This window comes from Octopus sinensis, linkage group LG1, assembly GCF_006345805.1.
Source record: "Octopus sinensis linkage group LG1, ASM634580v1, whole genome shotgun sequence".
Taxonomy (NCBI): domain Eukaryota; kingdom Metazoa; phylum Mollusca; class Cephalopoda; order Octopoda; family Octopodidae; genus Octopus; species Octopus sinensis.
The window spans coordinates 121,977,464-122,002,137 of NC_042997.1; the positions used below are offsets into that span (position 1 = coordinate 121,977,464).

General features: G+C 34.2%; 1 protein-coding gene across 1 annotated transcript in view; it reads right to left on the reverse strand.

Annotated features, from left to right (window-relative positions):
• The window catches only part of LOC115216511 (glutamate receptor-like), a 701,885-nt gene that overhangs the window by 227,309 nt on the left and 449,902 nt on the right, over positions 1 to 24,674 (reverse strand). Inside the window, exon 3 of the mRNA XM_029785951.2 lies at positions 7,182 to 7,430. Within this exon, the coding sequence (XP_029641811.1) occupies positions 7,182 to 7,430 (249 nt within the window). The remainder of the gene's footprint in view (positions 1 to 7,181; positions 7,431 to 24,674) is intronic.

Sequence of the window (24,674 nt, forward strand, 5' to 3'; positions counted from 1 at the left end):
TACATTTGCTGCGGCAACAACAGTTGTTTTCTTTTTTTATGATTTAAATGATTGTTTTCTGTGTTCCAAACGTATAACCTATATATATAGTGTTATATACTCTTTACTCTCTTTTACTTGTTTCAGTCATTTGACTGTGGCCATGCTGGAGCACCGCCTTTAGTCGAGCAAATCGACCCCAAGATTTATTCTTTGTAAGCCTAGTACTTATTCTATCGGTCTCTTTTACGGGGACGTAAACACACCAGCATTGGTTGTCAAGCGATGTTGAGGGTACAAACAGACACACACACACACACACACATATATATACGACGGGCTTCTTTCAGTTTCCATCTACCAAATCCACTCACAAGGCTTTGGTCGACCCACTTGCCCAAAGTGCCACGCAGTGGGACTGAACCCGGAACCATGTGGTTGGTAAACAAGCTACTTTATTTCATAACATTTGCCATAAAGGCAGTACATAGAGTAAACAAGCTACTTACCACACAGCCACTCCTACTCCTATATATGCTGCTATTCTCATGTTCATAAGTTACTGCTATAGGCACAAGGACTGAAATGTTGAGGGAGGATGCTAGTCAATATCATCGACCCCTGTGTTCGAATTGTATCTAATTCGTCGACCCCGAATGGATGAAAGGCAAAATTGACTTCGGCAGACTTTGAACCCAGAATGTAAAGACGAAAGAAATGGCGCTAAGCATTGTGTCCGGCGTGCTAATGATCCTGACAGTTTCTCCGCATCAATAGTAATAATAATAAACACCATGATATAATGATTGTGTCGATAGATGCTGCATCGTTATGGAAGCCTGATGCGTGACAGAAAAGCAGAGTCTGAGAGGGAAGAGGATGATTCCAGGATATTATTGCATTTTCTTATACATAAATAGCCATGCGAAGGAAGCAAGGAGAGACTGAGGAAAAACAAAAATAGAAGGAAAAGGAACAGAGTAATACTCCTTTACTCTTTTACTTGTTTCAGTCATTTAACTGTGGCCATGCTGGAGCACCGCCTTTAGTCGAGCAAATCGACCCCAGGACTTATTCTTTGTAAACACAGTATGTATTCTATCGGTGTCTTTTGCCGAACCGCAAAGTTACTTGGACGAAAACACACCACCATCGGTTGTCAAGCGATGTTGGGGACACAAACACACACATATATATATACATATATTTCCGTCTACCAAATCCACCCACAAGGCTTTGGTCGGCCCGAAGCTATAGTAGAAGACACCTGCCCAAGCTGTCACGCAGTGGAAATGAACTTGGAATCATGTGGTTGGTAAGCAAGCTACTTACCACACAGCCACTCCTGCGCCTATGTAAAAGTAAACTGAATATGAAAGAAAATAAAAAATTTAGAAGCACTAGAGCCTAGTCAGCGAAATGAGAATGTGAAACGCAAAAATGGTGAGAAGTGTTTCTGTGGTAATTAGTGCATTCGGCACAACATCTAAACTGTTACCTAATAGGCTAGAGTATACTAAAATTAAGACAACGACTGCAGAAGAATGTAAACATCATATTCTATACATATTGTATTGCAATATATGTCATATACATTTGAGTTGGGAATTCTTGGAATGTTGTTTACAGGGTTATTATATATCAGAAGAGGAAGATGGAAAAAAATTTGGCATGTTCATCCTCTTTCTGAAGAATGTCCAATTGGAAATTTCTTCCATACTAATCCAAAATGTAATTCCTATTAGAAAATGGAACATGTGAAATGCAACTTCTTGTATATATTGAAAAAAACCGTCAGAATTTTGGAAAGAACTTTTTTTTTTATTATTATATCTTCATTTTCATTTTAGCGCTTTAGTTCGTCTTTCGAACTTGTCAAAAACAATTCGAAATACAAGTTTGAAAGACGAACGAAAGTGTTAATATGAAAATGAAGATATAATAATGAAAAAAGTTCTTTCCAAAATTCTGAAGACTTTTTTTTCAATATTCAATTCTGTACATCACACCTAACACTCTATACACACAAACACACACACACACACACACACACACACACACACACACACACATATATATATATGTATATATATATATATATAATATATATATATAATATATATATATATACAACTCTGCATGCAAACACATATATAATATGGCATTATAAGTTTTATGTGCAATCGTAACAGGTCTTGTATAGCTATTTGTGACAAAAAAGAAAAGTCATGTAATGTCATAGAGATTAGCTTCCCAGCAACTGTGAACATGTCTTCCTCAATCAGTGAGACGAAGATTATTATTCAACAACTACTTGGATACATGCAACTTTCACACCATGATCATGAATATACATTTACACCAATAATCATTAGTACACTCAGTAATGTTAATAAACGTTTAAGCTACAATATGAAAAAGCTAGGATTATGAAGGTCGAATAATACGAACTTTTCAGATAATATGTGTATTCGTTACATAACGACATTTACGAAGGTCGTTAAGTAACAATTATTTGTGTTGTCATCAACATTTCAGTGATGCAACATTTATTTCTTTGTTATTAATCAGCTACATTTTCCTAAAAAGAATAATAATAACGAAAATGTACAGGTGTGCCATTATTCAGGAGCGGATTATAGCTTGGTAATATGTACTTCAGGTTCGCTGATAATGATGCTTATGTAATCACAGGCTGATATATTGAACGTTTCTGCCACCTCACGAATATCCAAATGTAAAACTTGGAGGTAAAGAAGAATGAACTGCCACCCGCTTGGTAGAGTACATACAAACAAATACGCATATATATATATATATATATATATATATATATATATATATATATGTGTGTGTGTGTGTGTAGTTATGTGGTTAAAATTTTCGCTTCCCAACCGTGGCAGATTTTAATGTTTTTAATACTGTATTACGACGCCGACCAAAGCCTTGTAGGTGGATTTGGTTAACGCATTGTCTAGTGAATCCACTCCAAATAAAACCCGTATTATTTGTTGACCAATGTTATCAAGTGAAATTCACAATCAGACTTTTCGTTATAAATGTTACACTCATGCAAACCTCCACATCAATATATACACGTGTGTGTGTCTTTAATCGAATGGTGGTACTCAGTCGTGAATCTTTTGCACATCCAAGTTGAGTGTAAACATCATTATTTAAATTATGGTTGGTTGAATTTGTCTGTCCGTCTGGTTTCTCTCTCTCTCTATCTATCTATCTATCTATCTATCTATCTATCTATCTATCTATCTATCTATCTATCTATCTATCTATCTATCTATCTATCTATCTATCTATCAGTCAGATAGAAGTGTACACCGGTGCATCGCAATTGACTTTCAAATACTTGGTAAGTACAAAAATTGTCCTACTTATTTGCAAAAAAGCAAAGTATAAGAGAAAGCGATTTATAGAATTTAGCAGAGATACAAAACTTGGACATTCTGCCCAATATTCAAGATGGAACCTTCATTCCAACAGTAAAAACAGAAATGATGGTTGCTCTGTCGCTCTCTCACATTCACTATTCCCTTACTGCATTGAGCTGGTTATAGCAACGTTGATCACTGTTTGCCAATTTGCAAAATACTGAATTTGAAACTAGCAAAAGAATAAAAGCTTGTACTTCTAAGGTAGAATCCCTAATGAAATTCTCAATTCATAATCGAATCTATAATTTCATAATTCTAGTTTCGCAGTTTCTAATATAAATATGTAAGCGCAGCTATATACACAGAAAATTAATACAAGTATGTGTTTAAATGAGTATATATAACAAAACATATTGGATTCGAAGTAATGCATCTCTTTATCTTTTGTAAATATTCACTCCACATACATATGCATTTTCTGAGCTCTATCTGCTTTTGAAGCTGAAATTCATTTAATTTGAATTCTACTCAAGCACTGAATTCTAAATTTAGGATTTTAAATGCATAATATAATCGATGTTAAATTATATGGTTTCTTCAATTTTCTGAATTTATTTCGACTTTTAATATCTAATATGCTATCACTTAACATATTGACAATGGTTTAATCCCACCTAGCTAATATCTAGCAAATATATATTGCCACAATGCTTCATATTATGCACAACCTTTATTACAAATCTAGAACTACAAAACGTAACTAAATATCTTCTTGTGACTTTTGGTTTAACATTATACACCAAAACAAAAAAAAAGAAGAAAAGTATGCCATGTTATATCGTTTGCTGTTAATTTAAAATGTGAGAATTTGTGAAAATTTCAAATAGTTGAACTGTATAGAAACTCTGATAGAAATATCCATGTGTTTAATTGTACTGTTTCAAAAGCTTAAACTCTTTAAGTCTTAAATTCAGTGAATTAAGCTAACATTCCTATATCTATACACTCTAATTTCTCTATATCTAGTTAATGTACTTAATTCCTCCATATTTAATCTACTTAGAAATGATACAAACATGAAAACAAGGCATGGATGATGCAGTTACTTTATGCAATTTAAATATCTATTTAAAATCTTGCTTTACTGAACAAATTTCTGGTGTAATGGTATTGAGAGACTAAATTAACTATATCTGCATCTTAATGGGTTTGAAATGGGGTTGGGATTAATCTATCTTTCAAAACTATCACTGAAGATATATTCAACAAAGATAAGGCATAAATTTGCAATCGTATTCTAGAATACTGTTACCACGTGATTCCTTGTTAACATTTATGTAAATAATTATACTGCAATAACTAACATCGACCTGTTAATTTGAGATATACCAGCATGTGTTACAAAATATATTTTCTCACTTACGGAAACACACACTAACATAAATACATATATGTACATACACACATACGTATATACATACATACATACACATATATGTATACATATACGTGTGTGTACATATATATGAATATATACATATGAATATATACATATGAATATATATATATATATACATATGAATATATATATATATATATATATATATATAATATATATATATATATATATATATATATATATACATGCATATCAGTATACCTAGAGGCATACATATACGTACATATACATATGCATGCATTTATCAGCATTAAGGCCAAGTGTGAGTTAACATTTATCATAGATTAAGTTGAAGTCAAAACCAACCATGGATTAGTAACAACTTCCATTTGTACGCTGATTCACTGAATGTTGATAACAGAATTTCTTTTTTTCTCAGACGCATAATTGATTAGTTGTGGATTTTACTTTCAAAATTTCTACAAACTATGAAATCAAGAATACGGCGTTTGACATGCTGCAGCAAATTATCTATGTTTTATATGGACATTAAGCACATTAACTTCATGTCTCCGTAATCAATTATAAACTGTCTTCCGCGTTAAGCGGTGTCGGATCTGGCTGCATTGTACATTAATTCTATTGCATAAACAAATGCTGGTTACATTCTTACCAAGAAAAACTTCGCCCGATTGAATGGAAATATGCAGTGAAAAATATGTAAATGTCAGCGGGTGCGTATATCTCTGTGGAAAAACTATTTGCTCGTTTCTATATTTCATTTCGTTTACCTCGTATGGCATTGGATTATACGTATATTTGAAAAGCTAAAAATTACTTAAAACCTGTAGAAATATATAAAATTGCCTCTGACCTGCACCTGCGAATGCTGTTGATAGAATAACATACAATAACACAGAATATTTAAGTTTAAAGCGATTTATATCATTAATTTTATTGAAAGATTAATACAGACATTGGGAGAAAATGCCTTTCACATCTATTATTGAGAATACTATTAGAAGCATCACACTATAATTCTGTCCTAACAAAGAAAATGTAATGTCAAGAATTAAACTGGTATTCCGTCGGTTACAACGACAAAGTTTCCAGTTTATCTAAGGCATGAAACAGCCTGCTCGTGAAATTAACGTGAAAGTGAGCACGCCATTGATATGCTTACTTTTAATGTAGTTCTCGGGAAGTTTTAGCGGAATGTGGCAAGGCTGGCCCGTTGAAATGCAGTTAGAATTCATTTTTGTCTTTCCCAGTTCATTTTTTCATTCCGCTTGGAATTGAACTCAAAAACCTTCTGACATTACGATAGTGAACCAAATACCCTAACCCCTATAATGTCATATAAATGATATAGAAATACTGTATCGTTGGTAAAGCGAAAGTTAATGACATTATTTAATGATGCAAAACTACAACTCTACAAAATTATATTTGAGCACACTATGAAGTTATTTTTGTTGACAGGCAACACTTTGTATTACTTCGTGAATGTGGTCCTCTTGAAGGCTGAGAGCAATGAAATTCTCAGGTGGTTCCAGATTGTTGTTACTAATACCGTTACATTTATCTAAAGTGAGTCTAATAGACGTCTACACCGAGAATTAGTGCAAGGCAAGACATCAAGAAAAGTGCTGTTTTGACTCAATACAATTAACATGAAAATTTGTTATCGGTATATCTATAACACTTGAGTGATAGTAGTTTGAAACTAGCCAGTTCCGAGAAGCAACGTTTACAGCACTAGAATTTAAAAATAAAAAACCATCACAAATGTCAGTGGAGCTTAAACTAGAGGGTTTTGTGGTTGCCTTCTTTTGAAGTCAGTCAAGTGGACTTTCTTTGATTTCGTTATAAGATGCTTGTGTGATGTAGAAGCAACACTCCAGATATGGAAGCAATAAGCGATTGCATGTTTTATATGATCTTTGAAGAGGACTAGTGGTTTCTCGAGAAGGTTGGAGTAGCTTGAATGATTGAAAAAATATGTTTCTTTGTGATTTTAATATGTGAAAGTTTGGAACAACCCAAAATAGTAACAAAAATAGATAGCTATTAAAACTTGCGTAGTTTCCAACGGGGACAGAAATGATTGGAAATAACTGAACATACTACAGCATGCTTTATACATTCCAAGATCTCTCGCATTAATGCTAATATTGGATGTTTATAATAATTAGAACAACTGTATATACTCTTGCATAATTACAAATAGCAAGCTGGCTGATTTATGCTGCAATGTTACTAAGAATCGCAATTAAAATATTTAGACTCACAAAAGATACAAAATATTACAATAAAAAAATACACAGTACATTTTTTGCCATTGGCGTTATTGAATGTTCAAAAACATTAGGCAACAGTAACTATGCAAATAATTATGTGTAAATATTTACCTTCGTTTGAGTCGTACAAATAATGTACTCTTCTCCAACCGTAGAATTTCACCATGTCTATCACTGCATTTGTATGATCAGGACGCAAGTAAATTTCGAAGTTTGGTTGCTCTGGGTCAACAGTAAAGGAAAGACCTGGAGAGACGAAGGGCATACGGAATCGTCTACTGTAGGATTCGACTACTTCAACTGATGAACTGTCTATTACACCAAATAGGACAAAAGAACCATTTTCCATGTGACCACAGACTGCAAAGAAATAGAAATCGGGAGATATAATATACATAGTGTGTGAGTGTATATATATATATATATATATATATATATATATATATATGATATAAAAAAAAACAAATGTAAATAATTTCAATGTAAAATTAGATAGATAGACTCACACACACTCAAGTACATATATATGATATGTACACACACACACACACACACGTGTGTGTGTATGTATATATATGTATATATGTATTTGGAATAGAACATCCTGTTTGTATATGTGTGTGTGTTTGTATGTGAGTGCACGTTGTTATGCACATTACAAAACACAAATACAGTTGTGCGTGTATATTATGTTAATATTCTATACTTGTAGAAAATCGACCGATAAACTTAGGCGTAACAACATTCCTGTAAAGTATACATAATTCTCTCTCATCGGAGAGAAACAGCACCAGATGCATAATTCATAAATTAAATATAGATAAAATAAAGTAATAGATAAATAACAGAAAACGAAAGAATTCAATTACTTACAGCGGAATCAGTTTCCACTACTTATTCTTAAATGTTCCAAACTCATACCTTAGATTATTATTCACTCCCACTCGGTAATGTACCATATTCATTGCGCACAGTTAGTGAGCCATTAAGATCACTAACAGAAATAAAGTATCTCAACATACAGAAGGATTTAGGAATGAGAATAGAGGTTCGTTTTATGACTCATTAATTAGGAACATCTACGAGGTGTTCGTGTTTATCGAATATAATAAAATGGTTAAATTGGAGAAAGCAGGATAATTTTAGAGTTCCCTGAGTACCGACACAATGCAGCTACACCGAAAATATCTGTTGTATAACAGCAGGTCTATTTTGGAAAGCTAATGATCCCAAGTCCATTAATATTTCAAGACATTCACCGGCTCGTCTACCGAATACAATGTTGCTATTTGCTCTGTGCTGCCACATATAGTAATAGACAACACGGGTTCATGAGCAGGATATTTATACTTATTGAAACTGTTGGTTAATATAGTTTATTTTACTCATTTGCGGGATGAGACTTGGCTAGCGTGGAGAACAAGGCAGAGGCCATAGCTTGCACAGGCCCTCCATGACCGGTGAGTTAGAAGCCATTCATTTCCCCCAGGCGTCTTCTAAATAAATAGCTGTTGGAAATACATGAACAGGGAGGAAATTCCAAGAGGTGGATATTCTGAGAAGGAAGAATTATTAGATTGATTAATGCGGACCCTGAAATGTTAGATATAGCGAGGAAGATGTTAGGAGAGGTGAGTGAGATGAAGGTGTTTGGTTAGAGATAACATGTGCCTATCCAGATCCGAGGAGCAGGTGCCAATATACGCGTAGTATACATAGAAACATCAGTGAGAGGAGAGACAGCATCTGTGGACAAGAGGCTGGAGTGTATCTGTGAGGGGTTCTGAACAACTCAGAAGAGCGGCAATTTTCAGGATGTGGTCATTATCGGTTTTTGATTTGGCACGAAACAAGGCGTGAAAATGATAGTTTGCTTTGATAATTTGGTCCTTTGTTATTGTTTCTGTTGTTTAACTCTGTTGCTGGTATTAACGAATATAATTCTGTGTAAAAAGTTAATCTCTCTCTTTCTATCCGTCACACACTCACAAACACACATACAGGGACACAAACACAATCTCACATACATATGCATACAAACAAACATGCACACACATACACACACACACGGGCATATAGAAACACATATACATATGCACACACATGAACATACATGCCGACACACTCGTACATGCACACTATCATACACAATCTCATGCACACACTAACCTACACATATGTACACAGACAAAGACACACAGAGAGAAACACAAGCAGAATGGCATGCACTCCCATGCATACATATGCAGACATACGTACTAATTTTAGCCCTCAGCTCAGCCATGTAGAATATAATTGTCGGAACAGAAATATCATTTAGCCCTGAAGAGGTTGACCGGTAATGGGATGAGGTCCTAGCTATGTTAAGTATTTGCTTTCGCCAGATTTCTTCAGTGATAGTAAAACACAATAACTGAGCTGATTGTGAGGGCTCTAATTGAGTGATTTTCACTATTAGTTGCGGTGTGGTGAGAGAGGTTTTCTTCATATCTGTAGTTTGTGCTGTGTTGTTTGCGAAAGAGACAATATTTGTATATTAATACTTTAAAATGCTTTCGCAGTCTTTTTGAGTCAGTATATTTTAAGCGTGGACCTTAGGTTGGAAATTGCTAAAACATAGTTTTGGAATGATAGGGAGGTTTGAATTGTAATATCATCTGCATAAGAGTTTCAGTTTCGTATCTTAAGTGTCAACATAAAGTATACTAGCCATCTCAATATGGCTAACCACTAGGGGTGGGTGTTATACTGTAGCTTTTTAGCCCCAGGAGATCATCGTCTCCAGCTGGCTTTAGACACAATCCTGTACCCTTTATGATATTCGCAAAGGGAGGTCATCCCCTCTCGAAAACCTAAGTGATACGCATGGACTGCAGTTTCGAGATTATTGTGCTTTATGATATGTCTTCTTCTGAAGTAAATATTTTAGAGATAATATATTCCTATTTAATTTATATCATTTATCAAAATGTTTCCGATCGTGAGTCGATATTTTAGCATGAGAGCATGTATATTCTTTCTTGATTCCATTTTTGACAATCTCGCTATGAAGATGTGAATTTAAATCAGTAAATAATAATATACTGAAAAATGTTTTCAGCTAAAATAAGTTATTGTTGCTCAGCTCTTATTCAGCTGTGATAGAGCATTTGATCAAACAGCGATCCAGCCGTGACCATCGTGCTCTGCTAGTTATGTCTGAGAATATGACCTTTCTTTCTCAAGACGCTACAGTTTGATGGGTAGGAAATTTTGTTCTACATCATATAATGATAGAGCAGTCGCACAAAATCCCCCAGCTAAACAATCTCACTTTCTCTCTCTCTCATACACACACACACACGTATACATACACACACACGCACGTACACACACACCATACACATACATGTCCCCCACCCCTGACTGATTCTGATCGCTGCAATTTACTGATTGCCTCTAGTTCATTCGCGGGAAAAACGAGTTGATCGCTAAAGCTGCGATTTCTTCACTAAACTAAACATGACATTTTGCAAATTTCTTCTGAATAGTAACTTTGATTTAATTAGATCTTTGACAAAACTGACATTTTAATGTAATGCATCGATAATGAAACACATTTCCTCTTCAATTCATATTTAAAATTTCTTAAAATGAAACAATTTTCGATCGGCTCTATACGAAATGATGTATATGTCTGAATACGCAGCCGATAAACAACAATGAGCTATTTAGATGTCTAAGTATGCGAATTCAATTCTTTTACTCAATTCGAATTAACTGACTAGAATTGGATAATTGTGTATATTTCTTAAATTTTCTTATTTTGATAAGTAAAGACAAAAATGTTAATAAAAGATAAAGACAACACCAACCAATAGTCTTTGACATAACATAAGATGAATAGGAATGATATAAATTCGTATTGACATTATCTGATGTGATAGTTAAAGCTAAGAAAAAAACTAGTCATTTTGTTATTAAGTAGAGTGTTCTCACTAAAAATTAAGCGTCATATTTAATCATGTATAGTTTCATCTGTATTTCAGAGATAATCTACTTTTAAATAGATCATACCGTAATTTATCTTATTCTGGCTATATTGTAAATATTATTATTTTTATTATTTATGTTTTTATTTCTGTCCATCCATCGTTCTACTAAGTGTAGGTACCTATGACTTGAGTTTGTTTTGTTGTATTTAAAGTATTCTAATCAAAACATATGTAATGCTTATTATCACAGTCGTTTATAGGTTCATACCAAGGGTTTTCTAATATATTAGTCCGCATCGTTTTTAATATTACCTAAATACTCCTTTTTTTACTGTAGGTATTATAACTCCACGTCTCGCATAAATATATTCGAATAAATTGATCTCGTATACATGGAAGAATCTTTCGTTACACAACTTTTATAATGCGTGGGGCTGCTTTTTGTGATGGTATGTATGGAAAAGCAACGTGAGAGTTGCACTTATATTTGACTTATAGTTAATGTTTATAAAAAACTGTACAGTTTTTAAATTTTGTACATTTACATAGAAGATAGAAGCTCTTGAAATTGCTGTGTATAAATTAAATATTTAGAGCACGAACTTATTGTATGCGATTAATATATATATATATATGTTTGCGCGTGTGTGTATGTGTGTTTGTGAGAGTGTTCATATATATACGTCTATACACATACATCTGTGTGCGTGTCTGCATGTGTTGAAACTATTGTCTTCAACTTCGAAAGTACGAAAAGTAAAGCTGAGTATTTATGCAACACTGATTACTCTGCTAAGTAATATGGCTAGGCAAAAATAACTATATCAGTTGAGATATTCAAATACTTGAGTAGTGTTTTACGTTCGAAATTCCTTTCAGTTGTTCCCAGCTAAAATATGAGATTATTTTGATGTAAATCATCTTCGAATGTACACTGTCTCAGTTCAGGAGAATGTAGTTGGTATTACAATATAGACGAGACATACCAAAAATCCGCTCGCAGGCCGCATGCAGGACTTTTCAAATGCAAGTAAGGCCCGTGAGAGGCATAGCTTATGAGTTAGAAATGGTGAAAGCTAAAGACATTTTAGTAATAAAATGATTAATATTAAACTAACAAGAATAGAATTAGTGATGTGCCACTTAAAAGGTCTTTATATAACGGAAAATTTCGTTGCAAATGTGTGTTTAAAATATGTTGGCCCCCATATTAACAGGTATGTGAGCAATGCAACCCACAGATACTCTGCAGTTTGACATGCTTGATGTAGAAGACCCAGTGTTGTACTATCAGAAGCACTTGTAAACTTGAATAACCGCCGTGTTACGCTACACCACACTTTAAGATTTCCTGAGATTTACAATACCATAGAAATATGTTCGTGATATATCGGTACATTACCTGAATCTATACTATTTTTGTTTTGACGTGGAGACAACAATCATGGCCATATATTTGGTCATACAAATACCAGTCTGAACTACAAATATTCAAAATCAAAACATTCTAATATTTGTTTGTATCTCATAATACCCCGTTTAACAAATATTGTAATACGACTATAAAACAAAATCGAATATAATTTTAACGGTGACCTTAAAATTCATTTAGCATTATATTACTCTAGAAACGGCAAAATATATTTTTTCATGTAGCATATCTTGATTGAATCATTCTGTACTAGTTCAACCTTTCGATATTTCGTAAACTTAATTCATATAAACGGAATATTTCATTGTTATGATATATACTTCGTACAAATATATATAATATACATAGTAACATATAAATATTGCGTAATCATTGTTGGAATAATCTATTGTATTTTGGGTGACAACACACGTTTTGTTTATTTTTCACTGTGGTGTATAGCATTGCGTACATCAGAGATGTACTTAATTCAACTGAATTATTTGGAACGATCAAACAAACTATCACTTGCTAAAATCGTCTTCGTATTGCTATGGGAAAAACACAGACAATAGTATTGTGGAAAGTATTTGTTGTATTTAAAGAAAACTATTAAATAATTGGAAATCGGCAAAATGAATACAGCAGATTTGTACCTCTTGTGGCAGGGGTTTTGTTTCAGTTGAAAACTAATGTTTTGTCAAATATTTGGAAAGCAATTTTATTATATCACAGAATACAACTATCAGTGTCGGTTCACTCGTGGCATTATAATCATACTATTTTATTCTATATACCTTTATTTAATGGAAAATAAAATTTGTTGAGGGTCAGTGATTCGGTAACTAAATTTACTATAGATTCTAAAACACTACGTTTATAAAATTTTGATACACTTCGCCGTCAAATGAAATATTTATCTTCCTTGTGGACATCTAATGAGGCATTTCTTAAACTAACGAAACTATATTTCGGGCACTGTTTCTGAAAATTCTATCATTAAGCAAAGTTTCATACAAATTTGCATTTCTGTTCACGATGACGTATATTATGCATGGTTTTATACACTTTTCCTACAACAGAAAACATGATCCCAAAGCGGTATCCCTTCATCCTACAGCTACACTCCACCCATAAATATTTATAGATAGATACGGTTGAAGATACACACGTGCTTCAAATTGCTAGCTTTTCTTTTGTTCCTTTTTCTTGCTTCTCTCTTTCTCTCTTTTGATAAGGGTTCACTTGAAATATCAGTCTACTTCTTTTCTTTATTTTTGGCGTGCAATTTACTTACACATCATTTATTATTTTAGCGTCACCTTTTTGTCTTCCTGCTGTAATCTCTCATGTTGTTCACGTCTATCTCTCTCATCCGCGACTTTTTACCCTCGTTCCATTAGTGCTATTTCACGAACACACACGTACGCTCAATATATATGTCTAACATGCTTTCATCGCATGGAATTAATAGTAGCACACATAATATATATTGGGTTTATTAAATCATATTTATGTCACAATATAGCGTGTTTTTGTTATTGATCTTAGCATCTCTGAACAGTACACTATTATATATATATATATATATATATATATATATGAAATTGCAAATAAATTGCAAAACCCAAATATTTTATAACAGGTATTAATCCTCACGTATTAACCTCCACGAGAAGAAGTAATATTCAAAAGTTAGAGAAAAAACAAAATGTTGGGAATATTTGAAGAGCAAATGTGTCGAATATATACATACATAAGGACATTACACATATATTTTATCATTTGTGCATTTTCCTCATTAACACGTTTTAAGCCATTAAGTGCAATCTTCGTAATTTTCTGCCAATCTGAAGCGAAAAGAATTGATCTTTTGTTTAACAATTTCGATTCAGCTGGCAGTGTAAATATTGATCAATTGAAAAATAAATATTGGAACCAATATAAAATATTTGATATTGCAGAGAGAGAAAATAATTGATGACATCTTCTGTCACAGTAATCGAAGTAATTATTTGCCCGCAGAAGTTACAGTTACAAGTCATTTAAAGCTAAATATTACAGATTGAAAGTCTAAATTAATTAAATATTGAAAGTCAATGCTGATGCATATGGCAAGCAAAGATGTTAAATCATTATCATTTATATTGTAACGTTGAAATGTTTCTATATTCCACATTCCCTGTTAAGAAACATCTCCGCGAGACAATCTTCCTTGAATAGCAAAATTAATTATTTCAGCAAATATATGAAAAATACGTTATTTACTAGAATTGTATTTATTATGGATATTTAATAAATGTAAGGTGTAATTTTTATTCTGCAAAGCACAACACACATACGCAAACATGTTTATCTTTATGTGTTTCAGTCATTAGATGCGGCCATGCCGAGGCACCGCCTTCAAGAATTTTTAGTCGAATGAAGTGATCCCAGTAATTACTTTTTTAAAGACTGTTACCTACTGTATTCTTCTTTTTACGATCGTCTAAGCTCCGAGAGTTTCGTGTCAACTCACAAAATTCTTGCTCCTTGAGCCACTCTGTTACTTGTGCTAAATATTAATGTTAATACAGAAGGCATACTATAATATTCTAGAATTTCATATAGGGATATACAGTGCGAAAAATATTTTAGTAGCCAAACAGACAATTAAATAAACTTATTATGCTGCTCCGTTGGTTACCACGACAAGTGTTCCAGTTGATCTGATTAACAGAACAGCTTACTCGTAAAATTAACGTGCAAGTGGCTGAGCACTCCACAGACAAGTGTACTCTTAACGTAGTTCTCAGGGAGATTCAACGTGACACAGAGTGTGACAAGGCTGACCCTTTGAAATACAGGTACAACAGAAACAGGAGGAAAGAGTGAGAAAAAGTTGTGCTGAATGAGTAGTGCAAGGTGGGTTCGTCACCATCCCCTGTAGCAGCCTCGTGGAGCTTTAGGCATTTTCACTCAATAAACATTCACAGCGGCCGGTCTGGGAATCGAAACCGCGATCCTACGACCGCGAGTCCGCTGCCCTAACCACTGGGCCATTGAGCATTCACAAACCTATACATACATTGGAGGGGTTATAGTTGTAAACACACAAGAATGTGCTGCATCTAGACTTACATCAATAATTGCTTCTAATTCATTCAGAATGCTGAGAGCTATATATTAATGGTTTGATGCGGGCCTATTATAGGTACTACAACACAAATTCTAGACTAAAATCTATCTACATTTATCTAGAAATGGAAAAATTGTTTTGATAATTAGAGGACAATATATAACATCCGCAATACACTATGTTAAGTTAGAAAAAAGGTAATAATAGACAAGTCATTAGTGGCTACTTGTAAACATACATCTACAAACTGCCCACACATTGGCAGATATACAGTATAGCCTATACAGAAATTTTAGCTATACTGCTTTGCACACTTAAATATATTACTTCTCAAATACGCCTACACGTTTTCCTCAACACAAGGAAAATGGAAAGAAAGCGAGAGTAATTGCAGTTTCATAAATCGATAAAAACATATAACAGAATTAGTGAAAGGAAGGACATTCAGGAATTTCTAACGAATTTTCACCACCAAAGTTACAGAAAGAGAAATCATTTCTAGTACACACACACGCACACACACACACACACACACACACACACACACATACACACTAGCACACACACTTACTCAGACGCAATATGCACGGACTCACGCATATATTTGTGAAGTAAGGCATTGTTTACCGTTGTGCTATATGAATGAAATTATTGTTGTAATAAAATTCAACAATGAGTTTTTGAATGAATGCATTCAGCTAATGTTTAACAAACTTATTATGCACAGACATACAATGTCACAAACACATAAACACTCACAGAGATACATACATGCATTTACAAATATGCGTGCACGAGTGTGCCTGCGTATTCGTGTGGGCCTCTCCTGTTGTGTTTTTGTATGTATTGACGTGTGAATGCATATGTTCGTGTACCTTCGTTTGACAACCAGTCTTCGTTTGTACAAGTCCGCAGCGGATGAATCCGGTAGAAAAACAATGGGATATTTGTGAGACACAGTAAGAGTTGGATTGAATGTATGTGCTTGTGTGTGTGTGTGCGTGTATTTGAGTGTGTGTACGCGCGCGTGTGTTGTAGAGTCAAAACTCAGCTTTGGTTTTCACATGAATCGGCTTGATTATATCAGTTTTTAAGCAAAGCGGTATGCCCAGGTTCATCTTAGACAAAATTTTCCTTTATGTATGTGTATTTATGCGTGTGCATATGTGTGCACGTATATATATATATATAGTAAATCCAAACAAAAAAAAAAGAACAAACACAAAAAAAAACAATAACGAGAGGACGTGGTACATGTAAAGTATTAGCAGACGCTCAGGGAAGGAAATAAAGGTGATTTAACGTTTCGAGCAGAGCTCCGCTTCTGAAACAGACAAAATTCCAATAGAAAAATAAGACGGAGTAAGAAAATCGCCAACGATTCACATGAGGTTACATTTTGAAATATATATATATATATATTTATATATTTATATATATGTGTGTGTGTGTACAGAAACATATGCATATTGTATTTTTCTGATATATATAGAGATATGTAAAAACAGTATTAAATTTAATGTTGCAAGGTAAAGATTGATGTAATAAAATAAACCTTCATGTTAGTTGCCTTTTGTCAGAGTAAAGAAACAGCCTAAGACTCAAAGTTAATGTGAACCTTCAATTTACACGCGCGTGCGCGAGCATAAACGCACTCATTTTAACAACAGTGTGACTCAACTCCATGCGTCTTACAGTTTCGTCGGGTCATAGGAGGGACTCATCTACTTAAATATCTTTCCTCGATATCTGATGAGATGGTCACTCATATGCACCCAAGAGTCATATGGAATTGAGTCAAATTGTTAAAACAGATGCAGAACGGAATTTTATCAGTGAACAGGTCGCAGTCTCAAAGCGACAAAAATATTTTGGCAAATTAAATTTAAATGTTGAAGTGAATCTAATGGTTTTTGTGAGTTTCTAAAACGGCTTATAAACACTTTCCACGCTGCAATTATTTTCATTGCAGCACATGATCTCAGACCAGGTCACTTGCTATGCAAGTACACATCCGTAATAAATATATATATATATATATATATATATATATATATATATATGTGTGTGTGTGTGTGTGTATATCATATCAAATGTAATGAATACCATCGTTTGTTTTGACACTCACTCGTATTTCTCTCCCCCCTCTCTCTCTTCTTGGAATGCTTTCCTTTAGCTGACCAAATCTATGGAATTATGACCAGTTCCAGCTTTCAATAAAACACACACACACATATTAATATAAATTAATTTAAATTAATTTAAATCAGTTTATCATTAATCCATGAAATATTAGAAGTATGCTAGTAGTTGCTGGTTTTAAATTCTTGATGATCTGGGATAAATTGGTTTATATTAATTTAATTTATAGACATATATGCTTAAACTTACACACACGTACATATATAAAATGAGCCTCCCACTTTACAACAATTTCTATTTCAACAAAAGTTAGTATCAAGAGCCTTGGGAAACCATTGCAAAAACTACTTCCCAAGAATTGGATAGTTAATATACATAAATAATTTTTCCATGAGCTTTGTCAATGTTTTCAAAATGCACTTCTTCTATGTAACGAAGTGTGGCCCTCTGGATATCATTGTAGTTTGGCCCCAGAACTCAGGTTAATACATGTTAATACAAACAAACGTTAGCCCAATCTATACTAGAAATGGTACATTTCAGCGAACATTCAGCATTCTAAGGCATCCAGGCACTGATTAGCCGACGTATTTATTCTAAGACAGTAATTGAGATGATGGATGGGGGATGGATTTAGCCGCAAATTTAGCAGGTCTCGCAAACGCATCGATGCTTCCTCATTCGGTTTTCATGTAGAGGGTGTTATAACTTGGGCATAGTTATAGTTTAAATGAACCTAAGAAATAAATAAATCAACTACATGTGTTTTGTCAATAATGTATGTAAGAAACAGAGGCAAAAAGGAGAAAGTAAAAATTTGTTCCTGATATTATTTATATAATGGCTACACTTTAACTATTCATAGGAATATTACACTTTTGTTCGTGATTCAGAAATTGTGGTTTAGATGTTGGTAACAGAATGACTTGTTGTCTATGAGTCGTTAAGTAAAAACCAAAATGCTGTAAATATTAGGTCGACAATATTTCCTCGAACAATACATGCAAATCTTATACAAAAATTTCATTACCGCAAATAGATGTCTAAGTCGAATTTTATTGGGAAGAATTCGATTAAGAAATCATGGCGAACAATAAGATTTGGTTTGTAAATGAACATAAAAAATAATCTGACGCTTTCTCGAACAATGTTCGCCGACTGAAATGATCACAAAAAGCACTTAATGATGTAGTATTCAATTTCTGCAGTCTTTGTCTGTAGATGTATGAGTAAACGGCTATTCTAAATGCTATGGTTGCTATTTCTCTCCATCATGTTTTTAATTGAGTTTCGAATTGCGGAATCACTTTATTGACAGGATATATTGCTGCAACCAATTTTAATTAATTGTTGAATGATGGTATCGATATATAAAAGACAATTTCTAAAAGCCAAATGAAAAATGAAGGCGGAATTAAAATGAGAATAAATGAGATTTCGTGGCGTCATACTGTCAAGAATATCTACTTATACGACACCCTCTAAGTGACTATCTACATTCTGTTGTTATTTGGCTTTCGGTCAACCCTAAGAAAGGCAGATCTATGACAATATCGGCTTTTTATATAATCAGGATCTATATTAACCAACGTAGACTTCGTTTTGAATGATAGGTCATTATGGTTTGGTTGTTATATGAAAGCATAAAGTGTTCCTTATCAGCCTTGTATAAAGAGTTTCTTTATTAACATAATTTTGATAAGCATGCTCTGCCGCCTTGATCAACAACACCAAGTGACCTACGGATGCATGCATGAAAGTCATTCGGAATAGGCCGGTCATCTTCTCTGTGTGTTTGTGTATGTATATATATATATATATATATATATATATAGGGAGAGTTTACGAAAAAACAAAAGACGAAGACAGGTGGTGTACAAAACAAATAGATGTATTAGGATAACGCTCAGGAATAGAAAAAGAATTGTGTGTAATGGCTAACGATCTATCATATCTATCTATCTATCTATCTATCTATCTATCTATCTATCTATCTATCTATCTATCTATCTATATATATATATATATATATATATATATATATATATATATATATATATATATATATATATATATATAACTCCTCCGCGAAAGACACATTTCTCAAACCCTCTCTATACAATTTATTTCCGCTGTCCAGTGTGCACACTTTCCTCCTTACTTTCAACAAAAACAACATCCACTTATCCAGGCTGCCCAAACCTCTACGTCACGTCATACCTCCAAATACATCTGCTTCTTGTTTCCATCTCCGAAATGTTCGATCCACCAGCAGCACCTTTACCATATCTCCTCTTGAATTGAGGTCATATATCTCACTAACACCGTGCCAGATGCCATCGTCTTCATTTGCTTCAATGCTCACGTCTTCATACGCTTCGCACACCCATCCTATACTTATGCCATTGTAGAAACCGAAAGTTTTGCTACCTTTAATTTCTTTACACAAATAGGCACCCACTATACAGTTGCTCTCTGTCTCATCTGAAAACCTTACGGCTAAGCCGCCACTATCTTCACAGTTTTTTGAGTTAACCAATTTAACCTCCTTGCAACTAACTCCTTGCAATCACATACTACACAGTACTCTCTTCCGTCTATCATTAGGGTTCCTCAAATTAGCCACCTGGTCGAAACTTTGCTAGTTTTAATCCAACTGTTTCTAATAACAAGCGTGTTTCACTCCTGACCCAACAGAAAATATCCTTATACGTACGTCCGTCCTTACTCAGCTTACAACAAATCAAAACCCCAAAAGTCTAATGAATGGGTTGTCTGAATCTCTTCAAATGTGCTGGTTCCTACCGTAATGCCTTCAATTCCTCGGAGATTGATGTATTGTACTTCCTTCACTAATGCATCCTCTCAGTTCCGTACAAACTATTCTATACTTTCCTTTCTATCTAGATCATAGGATACCTAGAGTATTCTACATGCCACTGTATATATTGCAGGCGTTGACTTACATCTATTTCAATGAAATACCAACGACACTAATCCCCCTGAGCTCCAAGGCCCTGCAAATGTCATGTCATTTCCCCGTTCTTCAAAACTCAGGACTACGTACATTCAATGGTATTCTAGAAAATATTTTTTTATTTCCTTAGATTTTGAATATTGCGTGACATGAGGAAGGAAAGATATATACCCAGACGGGGGAAAATGTATAAGCTTGTTGTAAGATATAATCCATTCAAAATAATAGATTTCTTTAATAACTCATATTTAGATTCAACAGAGCTTCTTAAATAAACTTAAGCATCAAATGTCTATTCATTCGATGTGGTTCTTGTTATTTAAATGACAGCATTGACAAAACAAGCAGTTAGCGCTGACATGTTCATAGATACTATCGTTCAGTATGACTTGGAAGCTTGCCAAGTTTAATATTTTTGGATGACGAGGGTAGCACTTATCATCTGAAAAGTTTGTAGCTAAACATTCGAAATAGCATTTGTAAAACTTTGTAATATAATTGCTTCACAATGTTTCCATGTTACAATTGGGAATTTCATCTTTCTTATGCATTTGTATGCATAATGTTCTTAATTTTGAAGTTTAACATTAAAGGAATGCATCATAAATTATTTGCTTCACTATGTCTTTATTTATTCTTCAGCAAACGTGGTTTCATTTCAGTATGAGGGTTATAAATGTGTTTTCTTCCAGAATTCAGTTTTGCATGCATTAATTTTTTTGAAATCTAAAATTTTTAAACATCCTTTGTAGAAATCTTGAATATTTCAACAGTCAACCAAAGTCCAACTTAAAAGTGGAACTTGAATTTGCATCACATGATGTTGAACAGCAGCCCTAAGTACTTCAATTCAGTTACCACATGTGATAAGAGGCAGGAGACTGAATTGGATGCTATGATTATAGGTGGTGACAAAAAAATGCGCTAGCTTCTGCATTGTAATAAGTTTCTTTATTACTCACAAGGAGCTAAACATAGAGGGGACAAACAAGGACAGACAAACAGATTAAGTCGATTACATCTACCCCAGTGCGTGACTGGTACTTAATTTATCGACCCCGAAAGGATGATAGGCTAAATCGACCTCGGCGGAATTTGAACTCAGAACGTAACGGCAGACGAAATACGGCTACGCATTTCGCCCGGCGTGCTAACAATTCTGCCAGCTCGCCGCCTTCTGTATTGTAATCTTAGAAGTGGAGACGTTAGCAGAAAGGCCAAATTTACTTTAGTCCTGAATGTTGGATGTTGACCGTAAGAGTATGATTATGATAACAAGTGGCTGAAATGTGTTCCTCCGAAGGATCTTTGGAAAAACGTCACTCGATAGTGTGGCGTATCGCGGTGATCTGGAACTTTCTCCACGTCGTGCTGCTGCTTCAACGCATTGGGGAGTCGCAGCTCCAGCGCTACTGACAAGTGATTAGAATGTTGTAGAAAAGAATCCAAAGACGGATACTTAAAACCAAGCCAACCGGCAGAACAAAAATGTGGCAGTTGGATAACATAGCCCCTGTTGGTCACGCTTGGATTGCTTCCATAAAATCTAACGAACTTTGCTTTTGATAGGACCTCATGAAGGAGTTGTCGGAGGATTCTTCCACAACAATCATAAGATTAGTGGGCGGAGAAGATGGATGAAAGAAGTTAAATATTTGGGAAATATTTTAAAATTTACAGCTTCTAAAGTCATTTAATCATTTTATTTTCAAGGTTTCATTTGTTAAACGAGTGTCAATGTAATAGAACATATATTTCAATTGCATAATGCTAGTGCTAAAGTTGATTTGTGGTTTGTAATTTCTTTTCCAGTTACTTCGTCTAAAGTATAGTATTTATTATTCGTTTCAATACTGATATATCATTATGGCTGATGTTCTTGCTGAAAAGCATTTTCAGAGCACTTTTACTTATTGTTTTAAGAGCATTTTTAAATGTTGATGTCATATAAAAGAATGTCGATTTGCCAGTCACAAATTTTATATCAATTCAGGTGTATTTTGAAATTTCTACACACACACACACACACACAATATCTCTCGCTCGCTCGCACTTGCGTGCATGTATATTTAGTTATAAATCAATACGAACATACTCTAGCTAACAACCCAACGGTTTGTGACAATGCACTTATTCATGTTGCATATTGTCATGTGTAATATAATTTATATCAGAGTATTTCCAGAATAAAAATGTGTTCAATTTGTTTGCTTCTGTGAAGGCGATAAGTGTGGGCTGTTTTCTCTTGACTGTCTCGTGGTTGATGACATTTTAAAGTGAAGAGCGTGATGGCAGTTACGTAAAGGTGAAACGTTACAATAAAAAAATGAGAGAATCGGAAAAATGGAAAACTAAAAGAGATGATGATCAAAGAAAATCCAATGAGAAGCACTTTTAAATGCCCAATGTATTTCTGAGGTTTTAATTTAGTGACTGTGATGCGTCCTAATTTCGTAAAACTGTTCCTCAAATGTGTGCACGTATATTTCTGAGTTGGTTTACTTAAACAGAACTTTTCATTATGCGAGTTTCGGGAGACGTTTCTCTGATGCAGGTAGTTTTCATCGTAGCCTTCTATTTCTGAAGGGTTCAGAGCTTTCGATAATTTTAGCATGCATTCGAACTACACACGCTTTAGTTCTAACTTTCTCACTCCTCAGGTCTAAATGAGTGTCAAGACCTGAAATTCATCGCAAGTTTTCAGCTCAATGCGGGGACAGCATGCCAACTATTTTTTTCCCACTACAATTTTAATCTTTATACTCTCCAACGGAGTTGACTGTTCTTTAATAAATCAAGCTGTTCTTGAAAAAAAAAGAGATTTAACGAGATATATACAGGGTACATGAGCGCCCTGTATATATTAACATTTAGAACGACAGTGATTTTGAAGTGTAGCCTTCTCCATTACTAGACTGTCTGTTATCGGGTTTTAAGCCCACCACTTGTAGCAAATAACATTGTGCACTATATATATATATAGAAGAAAGAGTGAGAGAAAGTTGTGGTGAAAGAGTACAGCAGGAATCACCTCCCCCCCTGCCTGAGCCTTGTGGAGCTTTAGGTGTTTTCGCGCTCAATAAACACTCACAACGTCCGGTCTGTGAATCGAAACAGCGATCCTACGTCCGCGAGTCCGCTGCCCTAACCATTGGGCCATTGCGCCCCCCCCCATATATATATATATATATATATATATATATATATATATATATATATATACTCTGTGTGTATTATTTTAAATATACGTATATTCATTTATATTATAAAGGGAGAATTCAGGTAACTTCAAAAATTATAGATTAGTAGATCCAAACTTAGATGTCAGACGTCTAACCACCCAAATACTTGTATTGCACCCCATAACTCAAAAACCCATACTAGTTATAACAAAAACGATATACCTCCTCCCAGTTGAGGGCACTCTGATATCTGTTAAAAGAAAGATATGTAATTGTCGCATCCCGGACTCATGCCCACTTGCTGGAATGTCTGCGCAGCAATGTAGTTTGTAAGGGCTGTGGAGAGATTCTTTCCACATAGAGGGTAAAGGTTCATTTAGGAATTACTATTGATTTTAAGCGTCACTATAGGTCTCATATGAATTCTTTTACTAACTTAAAATAGAAATTCATAACAACGCTTGCGACATATATGCACGAACTTAAGATAATGAATATATAATATTCATTATATTTTTCAATAATAGTAGAAGCCCCTCGGTGTAATGCAATTAAGCGTGTATGTAAATTATGTATTAAAGAATCTATAAATATTCTCCGTTAATATAACTCTACATTATTGAATAAGTTCCCGGATGTTATGTACTCTTGTAATCATAGATACTATTCAACATTTAAGCATTTTGGTCAGTCTGGATAGAATAATTTAACTCTATAATTAGTTACATTCCACCTAATATTTATAGTCGCACCCTTTCACCTTTCGCTTCGTGAATAATTACTTGCTTGTAATCTATCAT